Raw genomic sequence first — 18103 nt, forward strand, 5'->3', positions numbered from 1 at the left:
AGGTCTCCCGTTTTTCAATGAAACTCTGATAGTTAAGAAGAGACAAAATAGCTATTCATTAGGAACAAATGTCAAATTAGGCGTTGCCTCTGAGTGATGCTGCCGACACCAGGGCTGGTAACTTTTTTTTCCTAAAGATGCTGGCACCTAAAAGAACTAGAGCTAGAGGCTGACTAACTAGGAAAAGGTGGGAGGCGTTAACACAACTTCTCAGGTGTCCTGCCAGGGAAGGCGGCACACAGCTGCTAAAAAGTGGAACCAGCCTCAATGTTGAGGGTGGGGAGGGGTCTTAGTGTGAAAGGGAAGGGGCAATTCAGCTAAAACTGGGGGTGTGGGGGAGGCTGGGCGGGGTACTCTACAAGATTCCCGAAGGGCTGCCATCTAAGTTTTTGCCACCCTGTGGCACTAGAATCTACCTGGTAGCATGTGGGGGGCTTGGGGGCAGTGTGTGTCGGGGGGTCTGTCCTCACAGCCCTTGGTGTAAGCAAAGGTGGGATAACCAGCTCCTAGTTGGGGATTAAGAGGGTTTGTGCCCTCCAAACCTCAAAGGACCCCAAGAGGCAAAGGCTAAGTCCTGCCCTGGGGATGGGGCGGGTCACCCGGGAAGTGAGAGGAAAACGGGTGTGCATATACCTTCTTTGCTGTTGGGGTTCTGGGGTTTGGCCTTCTCCCAGGGCGCCAACGTCTTGTCGTCGTCCGCGCTGTCCACCAGGGCCTTGTCAGCGGGCATGTACCAGGCAGCGCTGTGCTCTGCCATCAGCGAGTCCAGGTCAATGGTGCTCATGGCGCTCTTGACCGCCTCGGAGCAGCAGCTGCCCAGCTCGCTGTCGCCATTCTGCGCCCCTGAGGCCCCGACGGCGCACTCACCCTTCTTGCCACCCTTCAGCCCCAGAGGCTGGTCCTCGGAGATGCTGAACTGCTGCCTCTGTAGCTGGATCTGCGCCTGAAGGATCTCCAGGGGGTGGATCTCGTCGGGTGGCGGGGCGCCGCTGCTGCTCGTCGGGGTGCGGACCTGCTCCAGGCCCGGAGTGCCCGGATGGCCCGGGCCCCCACCGCCGCCGTAGCTGTCAGGGGTCGAGGTAGAGTTAGACATGATACCCAGGCCGAGGGCGGGCGGGGGCGCCTTCGGTCCGTGTTCCCCGGCGCCTACCCCACGGGGAGGGAGTTTGGGCGAGCCGGTCACCAGGGGACTCCTGCTCGCTTTAACTAGTGCCTGGGGGTTGTCAGAGCTGGACGACACCTCGTCCTCATTGGCGTAGCTCGTGCTCACCTCGTCCGAGGCGAACTCACCCACGTTTGGCGAACTACTGTCCGACTTGGCCCCGCCGTCCAGGGACCCAATGAGGTCCGGCTGTTCCCCCAGGAGCAACTCAGCCCCCTTCCCCCAGGATGGCGACGTGAGCGCCTTTTCGTGGGGCGTCGGTGCCCCGCGCGTCTCGCCTGCGGAGCTTCCCCCGACGGCTGCGCCTGACGCTTGCTGCTGCCCTGGGCTCACCCCAGGTGCGCCCCCGCTGTCCGGAGCCGCCGAGTACTTGTCAAAGAAGGTGCCAGGGCTCACGTGACCACTGTCCCTTTTTCTGCGACCCCGTCCCCGGCCGCCGCCCCCGGGGACCGGCTTGCCATCATTCCCCGACGTGGATTCCAGGGTGTAGTTGGGGGAGAGGCTGGTGCCGTCCCCCTGGGCTGACGGGTTGGGCGGCCCCGAGGCTTTGGAGCCGCTGCTACTGGTCCCGGACGGGCCTCCGGGTCCTGGGGCCCCAGGAGCAGTCCCTCCTGGGAAGTAATCCGAGCCCGGGTTGCCGGCCACTGCCGCGCCGTCGGTCTCGTTCTGGCTCAGTTTCCTCTTGCCCTCTGGCGGGTTCTTCTTGTTGAAGGTCACGTTGAGGTTGGGGGCCCCGAGGCTGGCGATCATGTTCTGGCAAGCGGTGGAGAGCGCAGCCAGGCAGCTCTGGCCGAACAGGTTGTCCTTGGAGCTGGGCTTGTTGAAGGAGCCCAGCGAGAGCGCGCCCAATTTACTGGCCGAGGTGCGCTGGCTGGGCTGGAAATCAGGCTGCGGCGGGTAGGCACCCCCGCCACCGCCGCCACCAGAGCTGCCACCGCCTCCTCCCGCGCTGGGGGGAGAGTTCACGCCTGGACCGCTGTGCGGCGTGGCCTGCCGGCCGGCTGCACCAAACGGAAAGCCCGGCTGGCCCCCGAGCGCAGACGTAGCAAAGTCCGGCGGCGGGGGCCGGCGCTCCGAAGCAGCGCTGGGGAGCCCCACGCCCGCCCCGGGCGACTGCAGCTGACCCAGGCCTCCCAGACTGCCCCCGAACTGCAGGCCCGGTGAAGGCAGCGCGGGCACGTGGCCCTCTCCGGGCATCCTCATCGGCTCCTGCAGAGGGCCCCGGAACAGCACCCCCGAGCCACCAGGCGGAGGAGGTGGCGCCAGGCTGGGGTCGTGCGGGCCACAGTCAGCGGGCAGACCCGAGCCGCCCATCCTACGGGGCAGCAGGTCTCCGGGCGGCGGATGCGGACCTGAGAACCACGCGCTCTCTTGCGCCAAGTGCGGCGCCTGCTGCTCGAAGGTGCCCAGACGCCCGGCGCCCGTGCTGCCGCCTTCGCGCTCAAAGTTCGGCTGGGCCAAGCCGCCCACCGGGCCGCCATGCACCAGGCCGCCCTGGCCCACGTCCCCGGGGTGGCCTAGCTGAGCCAGGTTGGGCTGGCGCAGCCGCTGCTGCTGATTCCGCGACGCCATCTGCTTAATCATGAGGGCCGCGTTTTGGCGCTGCTGCTGCTGCTGCTGCTGCTGTTGCTGTTGCTGTTGCTGTTGCTGCTGCTGCTGTTGCTGCTGTTGCTGCTGCTGCTGCTGCTGCAGGGACTGGTGGTCCGGGGCCGGATGCTGCAGGGGCGGCCCCGAAGGGAAGCTGTCGGGCACAGGCGGTGTGAACTCGCCGGGTAGGCCTGGGTAGGCGGAAGGGGAGAGGTGATTATCCAGAGCGCCGTTGTGCATGCTGCCGTTCCACGAAGCGCAGCGGTCCACTCCCGCGCTGCCCGGAAAGTCGAAGCGCGGCCTCTTGGCCACGTTCATGTAGGGGGGCGCGTCGAAATGCTGCAGCCGCTGGTTGGGCGCCTGCTGCGGAGGAGGATGCTGCATGCTGAAAACAGGCTCGGAATAAGGGTGCATGCTCCGGTTCTCCAGCCGGTGGATGGGATACTCGAATTGCGCGTGCTGGCTGGGCAGCATGGGGCCTCCGTCCTGCAGGCCGCCGCTGGGCGTGCCCGCCTCGCCCTGCTGGGGCCGAGGGAGCGCAGGCGGGCACGAATTTTGTCGGACTAGAAGCCCGGGTGGCGGCGGCGGCTGCTGCTGTGGCGGCTGCTGCGGGGGCTGCTGCTGAGGGGGTGGCGGGGCCTGCTGGGGAGGCTGCATTAACGGGTGCCTGGAGCCCACTGAGGGCTCCAGACCCACAGGCATCTTTCTGGCCCCACCGAACCTCTCAAAGAACACACCATGCTGCTGCTGCTGCTGCTGGGGCTGCTGCTGCTGCTGCTGCTGCTGCTGGGGCTGCTGCTGCGGTGGCTGGGCGTGCATTTTGGACAAGCCCACCATGCCCGCAGCTCTGGGCATGGCCGAGGCGCCCGGGAAAGCGCCCCCGGGAACCTGGCGACCCGCTGCATAATGAGGCAGCTGCCCTTCGGAGTCAGAGGGCGAAAACATGTCAAAATGTCCCGAGGGCGCCTCGCCCGGGTAATTGTATTCCAGCGAGTCGACGGCTCCTTGGTTCGTCACCCTCCGTGGCTCCAGACTGTGGGAATCGGAGCCGCTGGAGGACGGCAGGCCGTGGAAGGAGGCGGCTCGGTTAGGGCTCTGGTCCAGCGGCAGGCATGGGGCCGGCACGGCGTGGCCGGAGGCACCTGAACTGTGGAAGTCCGGGAGGTTCCCCGGTCGCTGCGGGCCGAAGCTCTCAGGCCCCTGGCTCTCCGCCATGTGCTCATAGCCCTCGGCGAAGGGCGGCTGGCTGCCCAGGCCTCCGGCTGCGCCGCCGTAGCCGAGCAGGCGACCCCCGTGCAGGCACGAGGCCCCGGGGTCTGGGCCACCGAAGTTGCCCCCAAAGTGGGGGTGATGCTGGTGGGGATGATGACTTCCCGGGTGGCCGTGGTGAGGCTGCTGGCCGCCAAAGAAGCCGTGCACAGGCTGCGCTTGCAGCCCCCCTGCGTGCAACTCCGAGTGGCCGCGCGCGTGGAAGCCGTAGGGCTCCATGTTCATGCCCAAGATCGGGGGTTCGCCCAGCGCGCTCATAGCAGGATCCACAGGGCCAGGGGGCCCCCCAGTGTGGAAAGCCGGGGCCTTAAAGTGGGTGTTCATGCTCAGTCCGGTCTCGTTAAAGTTCCTCTCGCCCTGGCCAGCGTTCCTGCTGTTGATCTGGGGCTCGAATTGGTCCAGCCCAAACATACTTGGCGGGGGGCAGAGGGGGATCAATAGGGCATGACAGCCGGCTCTCCGCGGCGCGCCTCCGGCCAGCTACTCGTTCCAGCCCAGGATTGGGCGCTCCGGGACGCTCAGCACCGCGGGGGCTCAGCGCGCACCTCCACCCCGCCTGATGTGAGGGACGGGGGGCGGGGTATCAGCTCCTCTCCCGAAGCTCCGATTCTGCCCGGGGAGGGCCTCTCACATCTTGCGAGGCCGCGGGGCCTCTAGGAGCCGTGTTGGGGGGCCCATGCCCCGGGCGGTTGTCACAGCCGCGGGTGGGTCTGCGGGGAGGGGACGAAGCCGCGGATGAACGGAGACAAAAAGTTAAGTGGGGGGAATGGGGAGGGAAGGGGGTTGGGAGAGCAGAGCGATCACCTTCTCAAGTCCGATTGGGTCTGCTGGGGAGCCCCCAGGACGCCGCCCGCAGCCTCCCGGAGTCCGTGGCAGAGCTGCTAAGGGCAGGGGAGGGAGACCCTTCAAAGCCGCGGCTAGCGCCGGGCACCGACAGAGCGGTCCCTCCCCCCGCCCCCCGGAGTCCCCGCGCCCCGCAGCCCGAGCCTCCACCGAGCACGATCCGCTCGCACAATCCCCGTAGGCTCCGGGCGAGCGGCTGCTGCTTCTTCAGCGGGTCGGAGGACTGGAGGCTCCGCTCGGCATCGCCGGTGCCGGCCCCCGAGCTGAGGACGCAGAGGGGCTGCGAGGCGGCAGGCGCCGGGGGCTGGAGACGAGGGTCGGGGAAAGGCGCGGCTCCTCTGCTCGGCAGCGGGTGCGCTGCGCCCGGCGCGCAGCTTCGCGGCCACGTCCGCCGCCTGCCGCTTCTGTTCTCCGCCGTTGGGTGTCTGAGTTCGCCGGAGTCTCCGCGCACCGTTGCAGGCGCGGGAGGGCAGCGAGACGAGGGGTTGGGTCGCTCCAAGGCTCCGGTTCCCTGCCTCCGCGCTGAGGTGCTTCGCGAGTCCCTCTCGGACCTGAGGGAGGGGGGCGTACGCGGGTCGGGGGGCCACGCCGGGCGAGCAGGCTAAGGCGTTCCCGCTGCGCTCTCAGAGCCCGGAATGGGGGGAGGGGGGCGCGGGGGCAGCTCTGGGGGGTCTGCGCACCCCTCTCCCGACTAGCGGGGGGGCTCTGCGTGGGGCGTTCCGAGGGTCTCGGCTCCCCTCTCTGTGTCTGCCTCTCGCCCAGCGCCGGGAGAAGCAGCAACAAGTTTTGCATTTCAGCAATCAATTTCAGCCATTACATTTGCACCAATCAGCGCCGCCCAAGTTCCGGGCCCGGGGCGGGGCTCGCTCTTAAGGTGGTCCGGGGTCCTAGCTGACGAAGCCCCCGCCACGAACCCGCACTACCCCAGCTCTGGGGTCCCCTGCGCCCGCCTCTCCTCGGGGTCCGGCGTCAGTGCGCTGGGGGCGCGCCCCGGCCTCCGGGCGCATCGAGCTGGAGAGGGTGCAGGCGGAGGAGAATGGCGGGAGCTTGGCTTTGTTCACCCCCTTCCCATTCACACTGTTCCCAACTCCCCACCCCCAACTGGAGAGAGACCCACCGGGTGGGCAGGGGGCGGGGAGGTGGGCGGTGAGCGGTACGGGGCGCTCAGACAATGAGGTCGCCAGGCAAAGACCCTGGACTCGCCACGGAAAGTCGCTAAGTGTCTACTGCACTTCGGCTCCGGGGTGAACACTCCGTTCTCCGCTAGCGGCGCCCAAGTTAGCCGGCCCTGGGATTTTCTTGGAGGGTAAAGCAGACGGGGAACCTCGAAGTTAGGGTTCTCCTCGAGAGAACTGGGAGCTTGCTCACTCCTCCGTCACTAGGGCGCTCACAATTGTTCCCCTTCCCCACTGCCTGGGGTTCCCGGTTCTCACCGGCCGGCGTGGGCTCCAAGGAGTCACAGTCACTCAGCCACTTTATGGGGGAGCACATCGGTTGAGCCCAGTAACCGGAGCGACTTGCGAGGCGGCTGGGAACCCCGAGAAGACACGCACGAAGAGGGCGCACCCGCCGGGCCGCACACCTTGCCCTGGGCCACCCGGTCCAAGACCCAGGCCCTCTGCGGGTGCGAAGTTGGCCTCCTTAAGAGATCAATTAAACTGAAGAGGCCGAGGAATGGAATTGGGCTGTGATACTAAAATCAATAGGAGTAATTTAATATCTGCCCTGCTCTTTATGAAATATTTATCCCAATAATCTTAGTTAAAATGTTTAGATCGTCCTGATCCCCACAGAGGCTGAAATCTATCTTGCAATTAGAAGTTGGAAGTTAGAGGTGATGGAGGATAGGGGTGTTTATTCTGTGCGCCTGTGTGCGTGTGCGCGCGCCTGCGTGCGTGCGTGTGTGTGTGCATGCGTGTGTGTGTGTGTGTGTTCCTCCCTAAAGTGTGTGTAGGGAAGGAGGGGGGAGAAGGCCTTTAATTTTCCTTGCCATAAAATAGCACGAGGCGATTTTGCTAGCAGATTCGCATTCTTAGGAGAAGGGCGAAAAAAGAACTTTCTTTGAAGTGCCCCTGATATCGCTATTAAATCTAAATAAAATTAAGCGTGGTGTATGAAAATGCCTTTCCCCCCCACAAAAGAAAGTGTTTATCGCCCGAGTCTGTCTAGCGTTTGCTAAATTACGCATGAAATCTGAAATGAAATAAACGTTATAATAAAACCGACCCCTGAGCCCTTTTTATTTAAAAACCTTAGATTAAGCACTCTACCCTCGCGGGCCGGAGTTAAAAAGTTACCATGTCGTACGCGCAGATTCATTGCTCCCCGGAGTTGCGGCTAGGAAGGCAGTGCTAAGTATGCCAGAACCGACATGCCGGGGGGTGGGGGGAAATGGGCTCAACTTTGGGGTAGCGGCAGAATTCCTAAGAAATTGCCCCCCGCCCAAAAAAATTTTTAATTAAAAATAAACAAACAAGAAAAACCAACAACTTTAAAACTCAGCCAGAGCAAGCTCAGATCCAAGACCTTTCCCGGGGCCTTCCTGTTGTGGAAGTTTACAGACATATATATTTTTTCTTTTTTGAAATTAAAAATGAAAATTACCCCCATCAAAAATGAGGTCCATAAATAAGCATAGGGAAGAAGTATTTGTACAGGGCGGTGGAGTTTTTAAAGGATTTTTCTGCAGGATCAGGTTGTTGGTCTGTGATTAAATATTGATTTTGTGTAATTAGTTTTCATGTGAACTATCCTCTTGCTGATAGCTTAGAGGTTTCAGAACTAGAAAAGAAATGGAATTGGACATGGAAATTATTACTTAGCAAAGTGACAGGGAAGTGAGAGCCAGAGAAAAGACTGAGGCTTTGCTGATTTAGGCACAAAGAAATAAAGGCTTGGGTAGGCCCTCCAGTGACACCCCCCTCCCCCGCCCCGGGGCCTAGGACCCTGGGGCTCTGGGGCTCTGGGGCTCCCGAGACAGAGCAGGGGGGATCTTGAACCTCCTGGACAAAAAGCGGGAGGCAATAGGAAAACCTGGTTGTGAGGAAGAGGCCCCCACATGGGCAAAGGCCTGGGCATAGTCCAAGATACTGGGTCACATACTCAGTCTGCTCTCGACTATGGGTGTCTCCTGAGGCACCTATGAGCCGCCTGTGTTTCTGTGTCTGGAGGAAATAGGGAAAAGTGGGGACCTGTCTGGTGCCTGGGGGTGGGCCAGGAGGGTGGGAAGAATGGCTCACAGGCCTGTCGTCTGGGGAGACCCGGATGGGGGCGTCTGCAGAGCTGAGGCATGACTTCACACAGGACTGGGCGGGGGTCTCCAGCACACCTGGGCAGGTTTCCTGTGGAATAATTCCGTGTGCTCCAGGGAGGGGGGGTGTGGGAGTATTTTTCTGGGGCTGTTTCCAAGAGTTAGCTCCACAAGGTGTGTGAGTGGCTGAAAGAAGGGAGTGTTTGGGCCTGGCGGAGTTTCTGTTCAGGATGTGTGTCTCGGTCACCTTTCTTTAACACTGCAAATGTTGTGCGGGTGTGTGGCACACGTCTGCATTTTGTGCCTTTGCTTGTATGCGGGTGGCGGGGCATCTGCGTGTGTTTCTGTCCATGCCTGCGTCGGCGTTCGTGCATGGATCTTTGGGGGTCTTGGTGCATGTTCTCTGTCTGTCCCCCAACCCCGCATTTCTGTGTGTGTGAGCCACTGCGTTTGTACCTGTGTGTGTGCAGCTGCCTCACCCCTTGCATGCCTGTATCTCTGCTCCAGTGTGTCTGTTTTTTCTGCGAGTGTGAGGGCGTGTGCCTCACAGCCTGTGCCCATCTGTGCCCGTGTATGCGCCGGCGTGTGCGCCTCCACAGTGTGGGCGCCCCTGCGTGTGCCTGTGTGTGCTTTCGCCCGCAAGGTCCCGCAGTGTTTCTTTGGAACAGACACATTGCCCCCTAGCGCTCAGATGAATTCAAAGTCCCCGCAGGCGCACAGCCGGGAGCAGCAGGAGCCTCAGGGCCCTCCACCCGCCAGGGCTTTCTCCATCCTCCTCCCTCCCCAGGTCCCCCTCCGGGGGCACTGAGTGTGCTGGCAACGGCCAGAGGAGGCCCTCTGGGCAAGGGAAGGAGGAGACACAGCTGGATGGGGCCCCAGAGCTGGAGAGGGATGTTTTAAGCTGGTGACAAGTGGGGAACTGCCTGGGATGGCCCCCAGAGCACTCACCGCTGATATGGAGAGCCTGGCACACCTCAGCTACCCCAGGAGCCTCAGCCTGCAGCCCACCAGTGAACTCTCACTCTATAGAAACACAAAGCAACCCACACCCAATACCCGTCACCCAGGAGACACACAGCCTTCGTGCCTGCCCCGTTGGCCCCCAACACCAGCACAGACACATGTACACACTTACCTCCATAGTGTGTGGCTGTGTCAGCAAACACATGCACTCACATGCACAGAGCAATATCAGCATACACGTACTCACACACACACACACCCCTCCATAGTGTGTGGATGTCAGCACACACACACATATACACCTACATAGCGTGTGGCTATGTTAGCACATACACACACACCCCTCCATAGTGTGTGGATGTCAGCATCCATGTACTTATACACACACTCACACATACACCTCCATAGTGTGTAGCTGTCAACACACACACACGTACACCTCCATAATGTGTGGATGTCAGCACACACACACACATACACCTCCATAGTGTGTGGCTATGTCAGCACACACACACACACACACACACATATACACCTCCATAGTGTGTGGCTATGTCAGCACACACACACACACATATACACCTCCATAGCGTGTGGCTATGTCAGCACACACACACACATATACACCTCCATAGTGTGTGGCTATGTCAGCACACACACACACACACATATACACCTCCATAGTGTGTGGCTATGTCAGCACACACACACATATACACCTCCATAGTGTGTGGCTATGTCAGCACACACACACACCCCTCCAAAGTGTGTGGATGTCAGCATCCATGTACTCACACACACACCCCTCCATAGTGTGGGGATGTCAGCACACACACACCTCCATAGTGTGTGGCTATGTCAGCACACACACACATATACACCTCCATAGTGTGTGGCTATGTCAGCACACACACACACACACACACCTCCATAGTGTGTGGCTATGTCAGCACACACACACATATACACCTCCATAGTGTGTGGCTATGTCAGCACACACACACACACACACATATACACCTCCATAGCGTGTGGCTATGTCAGCACACACACACACACCCCTCCATAGTGTGTGGATGTCAGCATCCATGTACTCACACACACACCCCTCCATAGTGTGGGGATGTCAGCATGCACACACACACACACACACCCCTCCCCATAGTGGACAAGTCTGCCCACTGGCTTCAGGACATGGAAGGCTCCTTCCGTGTCAGGCTGGTGCTTTGTGCATTATACCCATGGTCATCCTCACGGCAACGCCATGAAGTGGGGACTCAGAACCCATTCTACAGATGAGGAGATCGAGAAAGTCAAGGGACTTTCCCAAAGTCAAACAATGGCAGAGCTGAGATTCTAATCTCCCTGACGCTGACGCCTGTCTCTTAACCACGGCCTGCTCTACCTGAATGTGATCGTTCAGGTAAAACACTTAGCACAGTGCAGGGGACATGGTAAGTGCCAAGAAGTGTTAGCAACCTTTATTACCACTGTGATTATTACCAAATATTATCAAAATTATGATTCATATTATTCTCAGTGTCTCCCTCACCCACACAAACATGAGAAACTAGTACAAACACACACACACACATACACACATACAGCAATATCCTTAGCCTTCTTCCTCTAACCCCCGTATCCTTTGGAGCTTGGAAACTCACCGGGACCACAGAAGCTCAAGCCCTTCTTGCAGGCAATGTTCCTAGAAGGACTGGAGGGGAAGCTACTTCTCCGGACACCTGGGGTCGGCAGAACAGGCCTCTCCAGTGGGCCAGTGGTGGAAAGGTCAAGGATTTGGGCATTACAGACTCAGATTCAAGTCTTGTCTTCACCACTTATGAGCTGCGTGACCTTAAGCAAAATAGTTTTTTCTCTGAACCTCAGTTTCCCCTGTTGGAAAGAGACATGAAGGCCAGTTGATATACAGCATAGGGACTGGAGACAATGCTTTCAGAGTGGAACAGAGCACGGCACAGGACAGACATTCATTAAATGGCAGCCCCTCTTATGACCATGATTATTTCTTCTGTGTTTGGATGCGGGGAGATGCAGAACAGAACCACAATCCCAGGAAGCCCCAGCTATGACCGGGACAGAGGAGAGGGCAGATGACTAGAGTCAGAAGACATGAGACCCTCATGGAGCTATAGTCTGCTGTTTGCCAAGCAACAGCACCTCGTCTATCTTGCTACACACAATGTCTGTCTTTCGGGGTCTCTCCTCGATCTGTTCATTATGTACATACCAAATGCTTATAATATCCCAGGGCCTGGTCTAGGAACTCAAGAAAAAATGTAGCAGACACAGTCCCAGCCTTCAAGCCAGATCAAAGGAAACCTACTATTTGATGTGAAACGACTACATTACACACCTGTAAGGGATAAAATAACTGCCAGGAAGGAGGGATAATAGAGAAGGATTCCCAATGTTGGGTTTTGAAAGTAGAATAGGAGTTTGACAACCAAATAGGGTCACAGGACTTTCCAAGAGGAGTAATCATGTTAGACGGGGTGCAGGAAGGTTCAAGCAGAAGTGAGTTTAGAGCAGTATGAGGAAGGGGCAGGATCAGGAGGACCTCAAGGCCGGGTGGGAAAGTTTGGACATTGTTCTGGGGAGCTATGGAAAGGTTTAAAGCAAGACCAAGAGACATTGTCCAAGGTGAGTTTTAAATATCCCTGGAGACCTGAGGGTCTCCCTTTTCTTTGCCTTCACTGTGGCCCCAGGAGCCATCTTTACCTGGTTTCCTTGGAAACAGGGCTTGGGAGAGGGGAAGTCTAAGGTCTGTACCCAAGCAGCCAGCACAGAGCAGGACCGTGCCTGCTGCCTCTTCCATCTCAGGCCCGTGCACAGACAAGAGTCCCCTCTTGGTTCAGTGATTATAGATGCTGCTCTCTGCGGAGCAGGACCTCCTGCCCATTTCTCAGTTGGGGTAGGTTTAGGGGCATTTCTAAATGAGAGCCAGATCTCCTAGATTCAAAGCCCAGTATCACCACCCCCGACCTGTCTCCAAGCGTGTGAGGGACGCAAAAGTGTGAGAAAGCACCCAGTCCCCACTATATAACTTATATAAATTATATATGTACAGTATATTTTATAGTGTTAGTATATTACATAGCTACCCTGTGAGGTAGGTTCTATTCTTTTTCCATTTTATAAAAGTGAAAACTGAGGCACAGAGAGGTGAAGGAGCTTGCCTTAGGTCACACGGCAAGTAAGAGTCAGAGCCAGAACTCAAACCAGGCCTAGCACAACTTCACCATTAGCCCACGTATCAGTCACAAAGATTCTCCCTTTCTCAAACCCAGGGCTACCATCTGGAAAGAGGACGCCTTGCCCACAGTTCTGATGCCTGGCCCTGGGTCTAAGCCCCTGGAGAGTCCCAGCCCTAAAGAGGGGTCCCTGCTTTCTCTATTGTTTTACTTCGCTGCTCCCCTGAGGTCTCTGGGGTCTGATCACAAGGTTTCAGTATAGGGAACTACTGAATTTCCCCTCAAAAGATACCTGGAACAAGAAGTATCCCCAGCGCACTTGGCCTGGCAGGGCTACCTGCTCAGGAGAAGAGCTGTGGCCACCATAGGGCATTTCAACTTCCCAGGTACCAGACACATGGGGCTGAGGCTCCATAGCTTGCCGCTAGCCTCCAGATCTCCTGGACAACTCAACCTTCCCGGGGACGCTCCATTTTCATGAGTCTAGCTCAGAGCCAGAGCCAGTATCTCAACCGCACAGCAACACGCTTAGCTTGTGACATGGAGGATCAGAAATGAGACACTTGCTTGAAAGCATGAATTGGAACGATGCTACAAACCTCCCCTTTTCTGAACACAGAAGCTCTCTTAGACCTCACTGAATCCAGAAAGCAACCCTAGGAAGTAAGCATCTCCATTATCCTCTGGAATGGAGGCTCTGATTGGTACAAGAACGACGTGTTCAAAGCCACATCGCGACTGCATGGCAGGGCCTGGTTTCATACTCGGATACGTAGGGTCCTAGAGCCATCCTGCCAATGTCTCCATCTACGTGGGTTTCTCTTCCCCAGACGGCATCCAGCTATGAGCTTCTATTTTCCATTCTCTAAGCGAAGTATGCTGAACCCAGGCCCTGCTCCCAAAATAACTCAAACCAGCCCCACAGGCTGGAACGGAGGCCCCAGCGACTCCAGGGCCCAGTTAGCCTCCCCTTGAAAAAGTCCCTATTCAGCAAAAAAAGGAGGAAAAAAAAAAAAAAAACAGCCATCACTCATAAAGCGTCACATACCACACAATTAGTCAGAAAATGCAAAAGTTCAGCAGGTTATTCAACAAACCTATTTAGCATGCTCACAAGCCCCTCCCTCCCCACCTCTTCATTTTCCCTCCCTGCGGCCATCAGCAATGTGGGCTCATTACCACCGAGAACCTCGCTGGAAAGCCAGCCTCATAAACAGAACAAAATAAGCATCTATGATGGGAAAACTTTGGATGGACCAGTCATTAGCCGACACCTTTCAAATCACACTGTCGATTGTCACCTGCATCTCCTGTCCCCCACCCTCTCAGACACCCATGGCTGCATGCCCTGTCTCCACTGAGGTAAGGAGCAAGTACTGGAAGGAACCACCCCCAATGCCAAGACCCAGGCTGAGCTTATCTTCCAGGAAGGAGCCCTGTGTGCAGCTGGAGTCTGCAGCCAAGCTCCTCCATGTGTCAGCAGCGACGGCAGCCGGCATGTGGCAGGTGCGTCCCTGTTTGCTCTACAGCGCCCCATTCCTCTTCACTTTCCTTACAGAGGGGTGTGCTGGGGTGGCTTAGAGCATCACACAGATCTGAGATCTGTGACCTTGAGTGGATCATTCCCTTCTCTGTGCCTCAGTTTCCTCATCTGTAAAATCAGTTTCCAGCAGTACCTACAGCAAAGGACATACGTGAGGACGGAATGAAATGGTGTAGGTTAAGCACAGCAGTCACACGCCATCCCTGGGAGGCGAGTAGAGGCACCTCCTCTCTAAGGCTCCCTGGAAGTGTGCTCCAGTGCAAGAAATGGGGGGTGCCTTGCTGACATCCTCCAGAGATCCAGGATAGGAGGAAAGCAGCCTCCCATCTCTGAGCACTCACCATAAGATGGACTCCTTTCCATAGATTATTTCTAATTCTCGCACCAATTGTACTGCAGGAATAGATGTGTGCCCATTTAATGGACGGGAACCTAGAGGCAGGACACCACTTTGAGAAGGAGCTTGGGGAGAGTTCCTCCAAAAGAAGATCCCACACTTATTGCCCAAAGGGCTCAGGAAGGAAACAAACGGAACCCCCAGGGAACCCTCAGACACCCCACCTCCCACCCCCACTATCAGTCACACTGTCTAAGGGATTGTAAAGTGGACGACAACGGGGCTGATGGGCTTTGAATGGCCCTTCCCACCCAACTAGGAAACAGAGCCCAGAGGCAGTGAGTAATGTGCTTATTTGATCAGATTCTTGGAAACGTTCACAAATCATCACCGTTCGCCCTGTGACAGTGTTACCAGCTCTTCATTTAATTGTTGTTGTGTGCATAGCAGGAAGGCAGTGCGGTTTGGAGGCGAACAGGGTCAGCCTCAGGCTCGACTGCACATATTCCCTTTACCTCCTTGAGCCTCAGTTTCCCCATTTGTCAAATGAGGAGGATAATCTTCTCTGGAGTTGTTAGGGGGTGAACAAGCACAGAGCACTTAGCACGTAGTTAACACTCAATAAACGGCAGCTACTACATGGAGCCAGGCCCCTGCAGGGCGGGTGGCTCCCTGCGGGTCAGCCCTGAATTGATGAGGTGCCTGCTCTCTTTGGTCTCCCCTCAGACCCTGGCTGCATGGTCCTGAGACTCCTGGCTCCGGTCCGGTCCGGAGGCCTTGTCACGCCAAGGCCCTGACAGCAAGGAAAAGGAGCGCTGAGTAGAGAGAGGACTCACCCTGGGTTCTCTGGGCCAGGCCCCAGCTGTGCAGGCCCCACCCTCTCTTGGCCACCTCCACCCCAGCTGAGGCTTAGCTGCCAGCCTCCGACATTTGCCACCCGGCCACCTGGTGAGCTCCAGGCAGGCTGCAGGCGCCAGCTGCCCCCACCTCTGGCTCCGATGAGCTCATCTGGGTTTCCAAACTTCCAAAGCGGCCAGGAATGTTTGCTCAAATGTTCCGAGCCCAGAGAGCGTTAAGAGCAAACCAGTGTCCTCCACCCCCCTTCCCTGCGCAGAAAGCAATCTGCTATAACTCAGACAGGCCGGCCTCACCAAGCCCAGGAGATGGATGCAGCATTTTGGAATCTATATCACCCAAAAGGAAAATGCCTCTTAAATCACAGGGAGCTGGGAGAGAGTGGGAGCAAGAGGCACCGGGACCCAGTGATGCTCCAGAGGTCAGGCCTGGAGGAGGGGAGTATCACCAGGCATGGAGTCACCCTGGTCATCAGCGTGTCCGCTGCACCTTCTTGGCTCAGGTGGAGAGAGGGAGGCCTGGGGACGCTCCCCTAACTTGAATGCTTGCTGGGTGTGCACACACATGTACATGCACTCATGCACACCTGTGTCCACATGCACACACACACGCACAAAGTGCCCACACTGATTCAGCCCACTCCCAGGTCTGTTGAAATCTCTGCCCATTTTATCCCTCCCTTCCTGGCCCTGGCCACCGCTCTCCCGACCTGGGCAGCAGCTGGGCTCTAAACCTGATAAAGTCAGGTCACAGACAGCCCTTCACTCATATCCTTAGAACATTCAGTGGATCTATCTTTTGAGAATAAAGATCAAATTCCTCACTGCAGTGTGCAAGGCCCTGCATGCCCAGCCCGGGTGACCTTGCCATGCCTGCCCCAGTCCCTCCACCAGAGCTGCACTGGCCCCTACTGTGCCCTTCTCACCTTCTCCCATCACAGGCCCTGGCAGGGGTTGTGCCCATGGCTGGAGGGCTTTTTGCTCAGTGAAGGCACAGCCGCACCTCAGCACAGCCGCCACATCCTCAGGGAAATGCCCCCCGCCGCCCCCGGCAACTCCTACCAGATAATCCCGGCACTGGAATGCTCTCTTACCCCCAAGGTCTGGGTAGCGCAACATCCAGCAGTGTTATCTTCTGGGATCCTTAATGAATCTCAGTCCACCCCACTCCATCAGGAGCACCCAACCAGCAGGGGTTCTTCCTGGTTTTGGCCACTTCTGTTTGCATTTCATTCATTTTCCGAATGAAGGAGTGAAGGGCCCTTGCAGTCCAGTCTTATGAACTCCTATTCATCCTGCAAGGCCCTACTTAGTACTTTTCAAACTGCAGATTGTGACCAATTTATAGATTAAAAAGCCATTTAGGGAGTGTGGTATACACATACAATGGAATACTCATCAGCCACAAAAAGAAATGAAATTCTAGACAGGCACAGGCTTGTAATCCCAGCACTTTGGGAGGCTGAGGCAGGAGGATCGCTTAAGCCCAGATATTTGAGACCAGCCTGAGCAACATAGGGAGACCCTGTCTCTACAAAAGAATTAAAAATATAGCCAGACATGGTAGCACATGCCTGTGGTCCCAGCTACTCAGGAGGCTGAGGTGGGAGGATGTCTCAAGCCCAGGGAGTAGAGGCTGCAGTAGCTATGATCATATCACTGAACTCCAGCCTGGGTAACAGAGCAATACCCTGTCTCAAAAACAAGAAAAAAGAAAAAAAGAAAGAAATGAAATTCTGACTCATGCTACAACATGGATGAACATTGAAGACATTATGCCAAATGAAATAATCCAGGCCGGGCACGGTGGCTCATGCCTGTAATCCTAGCACTTTGGGAGGCTGAGGTGGGTGGATCGCCTAAGGTTGGGAGTTCGAGACCAGCGTGACCAACATGGAGAAACCCCATCTCTACTAAAAATACAAAATTAGCTGGGCGTGGTGGTGCGTACCTGTAATCCCAGCTACTCAGGAGGCTGAGGCAGGAGAATCACTTGAACACAGGAGGCAGAGGTTGTGGTGAGCCGAGATCGCACCATTGCACTCCAGCCTGGGCAACAAGAGTGAAACTCCGTCTAAAAAAAGAAAGAAAGAAAGAATCCAGACACAAAAAGACAGTGGGTGATTCCACTAACGTGAAGTAACTAGGAGAAGACTCATAGAAACAGAAAGTAGAATTAAAGTTTACCAGGGGACGGGGTATCACGGAATAGGGAGTTAGTGTTTCATGGGTGCAGTTTCTGTTTGGGATGATGAAAAAGTTCTGCGGATGAATAGCAGTAATGGCTACACAACAATGTGGTGGTACTTAATGCTACTGTACTGAGCACTTAAAGATGGGTAAAGTGATACATTTTATGTTATGTATATTTTACCACAATAAAACAAAACTTAAGCTATACAAGTAAGTACACCTTATATTACAACAATTATCTAGTGAAACTTTTGTTTCATTATGTGTGAATTACTGCATTTGTGAAAAATATATTTCCAACTTCTTTGAATCAAGACCCACTAATTTTTTTTTTTTTTTAAGATGGAGTCTCGCTCTGTTGTCCAGGCTGGAGGGCACTGGTGCAATCCTGGCTCACTGCACCCTCTGCTGCCTGGGCTCAACTGATTCTCCTGCCTTAGCCTCCCAAGTAGCTGGGATTACAGGCACCTGCCACCACACCCAGCTAATTTTTGTATTTTTAGTAGAGACGGGGTTTTGCCATGTTGGCCACACTGGTCTCAAATTCCTGACCTCAGGTGATCTGCCCGCCTTGGCCTCCCAAAGTGCTGGGATTATAAGCGTGAGCCACCACACACAGCCCAAGACCCACTAATTCTTTTTTTTTTTTTTTTTTTTGAGATGGAGCCTCACCCTGTTGCCCAGGCTGGAGTGCAATGGCACTATCTCGGCTCACTGCAACCTCCACCTCCTGGGTTCACACAATTCTCCTGCCTCAGCCTCCCGAGTAGCTGGGATTACAGGTGTGCATCACCATGCCCGGCTAAGTTTTTGTATCTTTAGTAGAGACAGGGTTTCACCATGTTGGCCACGCTGGTCTCGAACTCCTGACTTCGTGATCCACCCACTTC

General features: G+C 56.5%; 1 protein-coding gene across 1 annotated transcript in view; it reads right to left on the reverse strand.

The window, feature by feature from the left end:
• Nucleotides 1-14394, reverse strand: part of MN1 (MN1 proto-oncogene, transcriptional regulator) — a 62170-nt gene extending 47776 nt beyond the window's left edge. Inside the window, exon 1 of the mRNA XM_016938877.4 lies at nt 634-14394. Coding sequence (XP_016794366.1) covers nt 634-4429 — 3796 coding nt within the window. The 5' untranslated portion in view covers nt 4430-14394. The remainder of the gene's footprint in view (nt 1-633) is intronic.
• Nucleotides 14395-18103: the final 3709 nt, after the last annotated feature.

This window comes from Pan troglodytes, chromosome 23 (assembly GCF_028858775.2).
Source record: "Pan troglodytes isolate AG18354 chromosome 23, NHGRI_mPanTro3-v2.0_pri, whole genome shotgun sequence".
NCBI classification, from domain to species: Eukaryota; Metazoa; Chordata; class Mammalia; order Primates; family Hominidae; genus Pan; species Pan troglodytes.